Source organism: Brassica oleracea, chromosome C7, assembly GCF_000695525.1.
Source record: "Brassica oleracea var. oleracea cultivar TO1000 chromosome C7, BOL, whole genome shotgun sequence".
Taxonomy (NCBI): Eukaryota; Viridiplantae; Streptophyta; class Magnoliopsida; order Brassicales; family Brassicaceae; genus Brassica; species Brassica oleracea.
In genome coordinates, this window is record NC_027754.1 from 11,506,910 (window position 1) to 11,515,255 (window position 8,346).

The 8,346-nt window shown below is 33.6% G+C and overlaps 1 protein-coding gene across 1 annotated transcript; it reads left to right on the forward strand.

The window, feature by feature from the left end:
• Window positions 1-5,511: 5,511 nt before the first annotated feature.
• Window positions 5,512-8,000, forward strand: LOC106302180 (MATE efflux family protein 9). Its single transcript, XM_013738715.1, has 7 exons — window positions 5,512-5,854; window positions 5,986-6,530; window positions 6,616-6,702; window positions 6,914-6,970; window positions 7,048-7,286; window positions 7,365-7,570; window positions 7,652-8,000. Exons 1-7 carry the CDS (start codon window positions 5,600-5,602, stop codon window positions 7,712-7,714), a joined length of 1,452 nt encoding a protein of 483 aa, XP_013594169.1. The 5' UTR covers window positions 5,512-5,599; the 3' UTR covers window positions 7,715-8,000.
• The last annotated feature ends 346 nt before the right edge of the window (window positions 8,001-8,346 follow it).

Sequence of the window (8,346 nt, forward strand, 5' to 3'; positions counted from 1 at the left end):
ACAACATATCCCGCGCGAAGCGCGGACACGCCCTAGTCTATAATAATAAAGGATATTTTTCTACTTCCTTAGGCCGCCACGTCAACATGGAAAGGTGGAAAAATTTGGACACGTGGCTTACTTTCTTAAACCAGACTACTTTTTCAGTGGCTTTCGTTTTAATTTATCCATTTAGTTATTATTCATTCACATTTTTCATTAGCCCAACCACTCTGGCCCATCATATGTCTGAAATCTAAAACTCTATGCAATCTAATTTTGTAGTCTTCCTCAAACTGAACAGTTACTGTCAGTTCCGGTTCTTCTCTTCAGCGTTTGCTTTCCCACTTTTACGCTCATAAAGCTCCACTCTTTACTGCAAGAAGCCAAAATGCATAAATCTATTCACATACCCTCGGCTCAACACTTTATATATCCCTCTTCTTCATGAATTTTCTCTTTCACCCAAATCACGCAAACCTTTTTTTCAGAGCAATCGATGGTATCCATAATGGCGAAATCTACCGGCCAATCCCTTTTGCTTTTCATTTGTGTGTGTGTAGGTGGAGCAAACAGCAGGTGAGAGATCATGCCCCTGAATTGTAAAAGCTCTCTCACCAATTTAGTTTAGTAGCAAATCATTTATCGTTCCTCTAATTGACTCCTTTGATAACTTACTAATAAATGGTTTTGACAGCTTCAAAATCTTAGACGAAAGGCACAGCTTTAAGATGTTGAACTAGAAGAACAACCAAACAACTAAAGGAGACACTAGAAATTTCTAGCGAGATGCAAGGCAGCAAAAGAAGTTATTAAATAAAATTACCGCTCAACTAAAGTTGTCCCCTCTGCCATATGAGTGCGTGCAAAAAAAAGAAATCATGTATGCAACTTACTGATTGTTTCAATGAAACCATGCAGTTGAAAAACATGGCTGAAAGAAACCTTTTAAATCAGCTCCGGCCATCAAGTATGCTTGTCATAACTCATTTGGTTTCAGTCATGATTACTTTGCCCCTTCTTCTACCACATTAAACTGTAAGGGTCCTTACAGTCGAGAAACAGAGCTTTCTGTCTCAAAAACTGTCCCAGCGTTTTCTGAGGGACCAGCACACCTGTTTTTGGTGGTGAAATTTACCTTCATCAAGCGAATCAAGCTGCTGAATCGATATATAGGATCAGCACTCTCACAACCTTAGCAGGAGGGGCAAGTGATCTCAGATTCTCAAACGCGTCTGTTTCAGGTACATAATATTCTTTCTTCTTATTTTGAGGGATTAGGTTGAAGATGAAATGAACTTAACTTGATGATGATAGTGATGGCAGCCTAAAGCGGTTTATCGAGAAACAAGAAGAAGAGTTGTGGGCGGAGAACAAAGGACGAGTTTATGAACAATACAAAGTACGGATAATCACTGACAAATCAAGTGTCAGTTTAGGAAGTGGAGACTTGTCTCATCAATATTATTATTCAGTTGAGCGCATGGTCGCATTCAACATCTTCTGGGTGGCATTGCATAACCGAAGAATCTTCAGATTTTCTTGGTTTGGTTACACTTTGTTTACTGCATTTTATGCAGTTATAATAAAAGTTTTTTATGACGCAGGACAGAAACCGGTTCCAAATAAGATCAAAACTTTAAACCGGTAAAGGCAAAGCTCCTTGAAAGATTTCACTCACAACTCGGTCATGTCCGAGCTTGAAGCGAACATTTTGGTAATTGAGTTAAGACAGGTTTAGGTTCCATACATTCAAAACGAATTGTGGTCTCAAAGGTCATCTCTATGGTAAGTTATATACTGTTATCTACTACAATTAAATCTGGAAATAGTTTGTGTTTGATGGAAGTTCAAACCACCCTCCCGGTTGCAATGTTTCTCCTCTCCTGCGGTCTACCAAATCTATTGCCCTTAAAGTTTTCAGATTCTTCTTCTGGAGTCCCAGTAAGATTACTTTGTTGTTTCGTCTTCAAGCCTTTTCACTTTTGTATTCAAGTTTGGTTTAAAATGTTTTTTGAATGAAAAGATCAATCATAATAACCGGGAAGCCTTAAAGCGTTATCTTTTTGTTCATTTCACTGATGCACACAATATAATGCAAATATATTATTACTTTATATTAGTTTAGAAACCCTTGGAGGGAAGTCATTGTTGATGTCGTATTTTCTCTTCTTCACAGACGCCGGACGAGAGGGAGAGTGTAAGCAGCTAGGTCATGGTTGTCCTTCAATACGGTTCAACTGTTCTTATCAATGCGCCAATGCCATTGTCTCTTATCTCAACATGGTTCGTGGACGTGCTGCTGGGCTGTTTATAGAAATGAGAAAAGATGATCATTGTCCTATAACTTTTCTGTTAAAAATTATAGTCTTACTTCATTATTTGTCAAGTTTTACGATGAACAACCCTTATGTTGATGTTGTGTTAGATTATGTTGTAAGTAGAAGCCTCTATTGACTGAGGAAATGCAGGTGGCCCTGACTACATTGTTCTAAAAACAATTTTCTTAATATATAAAAATATTAAGTTTAGCTTTCTTGTCAACAAATGTTGATCAAACTCCTCTGTCTAATTCAAATTAACATAATATATATACTCCATTTTATAGTGGTTAGACAACAATGATGTCCAATAAATAGATTTTTCTTTTATCACAAATAAGAAATTAAAATAGTAAATTAGTCAAACTCACAAATTAAATCACCACAAATTTCTCTTATATTTTACAAATATAAAGATCATATAAATATGGTAAACGACATTTTGTCTCTGGCTATAATGTGTTTTTATACATAGAACTTTGCATACGTAAATCGTTTACATATAAATTTTGTCCCTGTCTATAATTGAATTTTAAGAAGTCAATTGTCAAAGAAAAAAATGTAGTAACCACCAAACATATACAGCCTACGTTTCCATTACATAATGTTATATTCATTTCAAAAGAACCTATTTAAGTTAAATATATAATTTATGTGTCTTAATATCAAATATTAGTATGTATACATATAAATGATACTGATATTTATATCAGTCTACTTTTAAGAAAATATAAAATTTTAGTCCTGAAAATATTAAATATTAAAATATAAATTAAATTAAGTTTATTAACTTAATATTTATCAAGAAGTTATGTTAAAAATTATTTCTTATTTAAAAGTGTATCTAATTTGGATTTAAAATATACTGTTACATATAAAATATGGGTTATTAGGTATACATCTGATTCAAATAATAAGAGGATATGAAAGATGTATGATTTTATTCAAAAAAGTGTTGATATGTTGTTTTTAGTTTAATATTTAATGATGTAACAATTAATAAATAATAATAATAATAAAAAATAAAACAAATGAAATATGATTAAACAAAGTACAAATTATTTCAACTTCAGTATTTATGTAGAAAATGGTCAATTTTATTTATTGATTCAAATCAATTTAAATAAAAATATATATTATGATAACTAAAAGGGCAAATCTCCAAAATAGCACATTTCTAAGTTTATGTCACAAAAATAGTTCTCAAAAACTAAAATGACCAAAGTAGCATTTTATCTTTTAAAAAATTTAAATTTTTTTTATTTTTCAAAATTTGAAATCTTATCCCAAAACCTCACTCCCCAACTCCAAACCCTAAAACCTAAACTCTAAACCCTAAACCCTAAACTCTAAACCATAAACCCTAAATCTTAAACCCTAAATCCTAACTCTTGAACCCCACCCCTTAACTCTAAACCCTAAACCATAAACCCCACCCCTAAACTCTAAACCCTAAACTCTAAACCCTAAACCCTAAGCCTTAAATCCTAAACTCCACCCCTTAACTCTAAATCTTAATGTCTAAATTAATTTACCATTGGAGGTATAAGTGTATATTTATCTCTTTTGATAAAACATTAAGTGCTATTTTGGTCATTTTTATTTTTAGGTACTATATTTGTGATAAAAACTTTTTTATTGCTATCCTAGTCATTTTCTCTAACTAAAATAAGAAAATTTGAGGATAAAAGTGACAGAAATAAAAATAAACCATTTAAATATAAAATCAAATTATTAAATGATAGATTTTTAATAGAGTAAAAGTACGAGCGAAACGCGAAAAAACCTCTAGTAATCTTAATAAAATTTGTTTAAGGTGATAACAAAAGAAATGTATAGATGTCGCCAAATTAATATAGATCTATATGGATAAAAGTTTATTATTTAGGTAACAATGAAATAAATATGTTGAATGAGAAAACTGTAAAATACTGCTGAGTTGGAAAATATGAACAAAGTTTTTGCTGACAAATGATTCGAGAATACTGAATACATTAAGCATTTAAATTACTAATTAAAATAAATTAAGAGTTATTCTAGAAACATAATGATGAATTACAGTCTAACAAACTTCGAATCTGACTGGTTTTTTGTTACCACCCGTAAACGCAACTTTTGATGTTGGTAACGGTTGACAACATTTCAAAACAATCATACAAACTGTTACAAATTGTTTTAATCCGCTTCAAACCTATTAAAATCAAAAGCTGGTTCGAACTAGTCTTTGTGGTTGTGGGTGGTTGCGGTTGGGTAAATAAATATAATTTTTTGAAAATAGAAATATTATAAATAAAAAAATATATATATATATATATATATATTAAATTCACAAACATTATCATAATTTGTTTTATAAAAACTTTAAACTAACTATTCATTAGAATTTTTAAAAATTGATATACATACATATATAAAGATATACACATATATAAAACAAAACAAATATTCTTTTAAAAGTTTTAATATAAATCTTCAAAAAAAACTTTATTAAAGTTATAACTTTCATCTAATTTTAAAAATTAAATAAATAAACATAATATTATTATTAATTATATTATATTGATAATTATTATATTTTATCACAATAGTATGTTTTTATAATGTTATAATATGTTAATATTGATAATTTATTATTAAACCGCTGCAATAATTTATAATCAACCAGTCATAAATATCCGGTAAACGTAATAATTTTCAAACGTTGTGTCACTTATACAAAACGCTTTATAACACTTGAAACCGCAAACACCTGCATCCGCAAGCACAACTGTTGCCGGTCTAGCTCTTAATATAGTCTCCTATAAATTGTTAAATTGATTGAGCAAGATGCTTTCTTAGTCGTCCGATTAGTACCTAAGAGAACTTCTAATGGTAGTATTAAGAGGATTTCTTAGCATTTAAAGAAAAAAAAGAAATGAAATTAAGAGGGAAAATAAGTAAAAAAATTTAGTTATGAATTTTTAAGAAATTATGGGATACCAAAAAAACACGTGTCATTCAAATAAATGATTAACTAGTTTAAAGAAAATAAACTATAAATAAATAATTTTAATACTAATATTTTTTTTTGTTTTAGAAACCTTATCTTAGAAATTTCAAACATCGATAACAACGCTTACAAGTTGATTAGTCCCACCAATTAAATGTATTCACCTAGCGTCATTGACTTTTGTTCCTTTTTTAAAATACAACTAATTTTGTTAGTCTCTGTTAATTTGAGTTCGTGCATTTATATCTTTCACAAGTCCCAACGACACAGAAACGGTCGACGACACGAACTAAACAATTCCAAGAAGTTAATGGAAGATCCTCTTTTACCGGAAGACGAGCAGTGTACCACCGGGAATCCAAAGCCAACGCCGACATGGCCGATGGATTTTACGGCGGAGCTGAAGAACGTCAGCCGCATGGCCGCACCTATGGCCACCGTGACCGTTGCTCAGTTTCTATTGCCTCTTATATCGGTCATGGTAGCCGGCCACCGTGGCGAGCTCCAGCTCTCCGGCGTTGCTCTAGCCACCTCCTTCGCTAACGTCTCCGGCTTCAGCATCATGGTAATTACATAACCTCCTCTTATTACAAGAGCCGTCGTAAGTGCTTGGTTTCGGCTTTGGACCATAGGTTGTACTTATGTCTTTTTAGTCGACGTTCAAAATCTTGAAACGCTAAACTTGTTTTTGTGCAGTTTGGGTTAGTGGGTGCCCTTGAGACTCTGTGTGGCCAAGCTTATGGAGCCAAACAATACTCCAAACTCGGAACCTTCACGTACTCTGCAATCGCCTCCAACGTACCCATTTGCGTCCTCATTTCGATTCTCTGGATTTACATGGACAAATTATTGATTTCCATCGGACAAGACCATGACATCTCCAAAGTAGCTGGCTCCTATGCGGTTTGGCTTATACCGGGTTTGTTCGCTCAAGCGGTGCAACAACCTGTAACTCGGTTTCTCCAGACTCAGGGTTTAGTTCTACCTCTTCTCTACTGTGCTTTAAGCACATTGTTGTTCCATATACCTGTTTGCTGGATTCTGGTCTACACTTTTGGTCTCGGAAGCAATGGAGCAGCCTTGGGTATTAGCCTTTCTTACTGGTTTAACGTATTGAGTCTCGCTTGTTATGTGAGATTCTCCAGTTCTTGCGAGAAGACTCGTGGCTTCGTGTCCGATGATTTCGTATCTGGCGTCAAACAGTTTTTCCAGTATGGAATACCATCAGCAGCAATGACTTGGTAAAGACAATTCATCATCTTTATCTTTGGTACATGTTGCTTTCATCTCGCTGCTTTATTCGTCTGTTTCTTTTCCTGTGTGCAGCTTAGAGTGGTGGTTGTTTGAGCTCCTTATATTGTCCTCAGGACTTCTCCCTAATCCGAAACTCGAGACCTCTGTTCTTTCTGTTTGGTAATCTATGATACTCTTTTAATCTGACACTCCCCTTTTACATACCTCAGGATTAGATTAACATATTTGTCAAGTAAATGTTGTTAACTTAAACTAAATTCGTTTTGAGTTAGAATGTATATATATATATATATAACCAAATTTTTGGTGTACAATTCATTAATGAGAGAAGGAATTCAAATCTAATACCTGTTTTCCAAATTCATGACAGTCTTTCAACAGGATCTTTACACTATGTCATACCAATGGGTATCGCGGCTGCTGTGAGGTATGATTTCGATAAGCCATCTCAAAGTTTAGTTTGAGAATTTTGCAACCGATTGGGCCCTGTTTTACTTTTGGCAGCACAAGGATTGCAAACGAATTGGGTGCTGGGAATCCGGAGGTTGCTAGGCTTGCAGTGTTTGCTGGTATTTGCCTTTGGCTCCTAGAGGCTGCCATTTGTAGCACAATTCTCTTCATTTCCAGGAATATTTTCGGCTATGCCTTTAGCAACAGCAAAGAAGTTGTGGACTATGTGACAGAGCTAGCTCCTTTACTCTGTCTCTCGTTTATTGTAGACGGGTTTTCAGCAGTTCTTGGTGGTAATAAGATACCCATATCAACTTGTAGACGGTAGAAAAGAACTCCCAGATCAAATCTTGTTTTATATACTTGGCTAGGTGTTGCTAGGGGAAGTGGGTGGCAACATATTGGAGCTTGGGCAAATGTGGTGGCTTATTATCTCATTGGAGCTCCGGTTGGACTTTTCTTAGCGTTTTGGTGTCACATGAATGGTAAAGGGCTATGGATCGGTGTGATCTTTGGTTCTTCATCGCAAGGCATCATACTTGCTATAGTCACTGCTTGCATGAGTTGGAACGAACAGGTCAATTCCAATCTATTTGTTTTCTTTACTCTTTGTTTTTTTCTCTACTGAAGTTGCTTTGCTGCTATATAATAATTGCAGGCTTCCAAGGCAAGAAAAAGAATAGTTGTAGGGACTTCTTCGTTTGGCAATGGAATTGCTTGAATGGTTCTTTATGTATTTTTGATACAATTCACGGAGATTTTGCTTTTCTTCGAATATGGGATATTATCATGGGCAGCTGTTTCGCAAGAGAAGAGAACATCGGAGGGTGATAATGGAGGAATACTATCATATTATGTCACACCCTTAGTCCCTCTCACACTATACTGAAAATTGCTCTTTACTTGATGATCCATTCTTAAATTGTTGCTCATCGCACATGGTTATCTACAGAGCTCTTTCAGACACAAATTTTCGGAAATACAAATACATTCTGTGATAGATTTAATTTATTTGTAGAAAATTTGTCAAAGATGACATAAAAGTATTAGTTTAAATAGAAAACTTTTTTTTTTTGACCACGTTTAAATAGAAAACTAAAGCGCTTCATTCCCAGCTATTTGAAGATATTATACAATCACTTTTTAGAGAAAAATAAAATATATTTTAGTTGGATTTGTTTATAGAAGATTTTAATAATCAACTAGATCATGCGGGACCGCGCATATTTTTTTTAATCAAATAAACCAAATTAGTAAATGTATGGGTAATAGAATAAATGTAAGAAATATGTATATCTATCTATTATTACAAAAACATGTTTCTTTCTTTCTCCTTCATCTACGTCATCTGCC

Excerpts from the sequence above, each read along its gene's own strand:
- LOC106302180 (XM_013738715.1), top strand. The coding sequence starts at position 5,600 with ATGGAAGATCCTCTTTTACCGGAAGACGAGCAGTGTACCACCGGGAAT. Across the intron at positions 5,855-5,985 it reads TCTCCGGCTTCAGCATCATG|TTTGGGTTAGTGGGTGCCCT; the intron begins GTAATTACATAA and ends GTTTTTGTGCAG. Across the intron at positions 6,531-6,615 it reads CCATCAGCAGCAATGACTTG|CTTAGAGTGGTGGTTGTTTG; the intron begins GTAAAGACAATT and ends TCCTGTGTGCAG.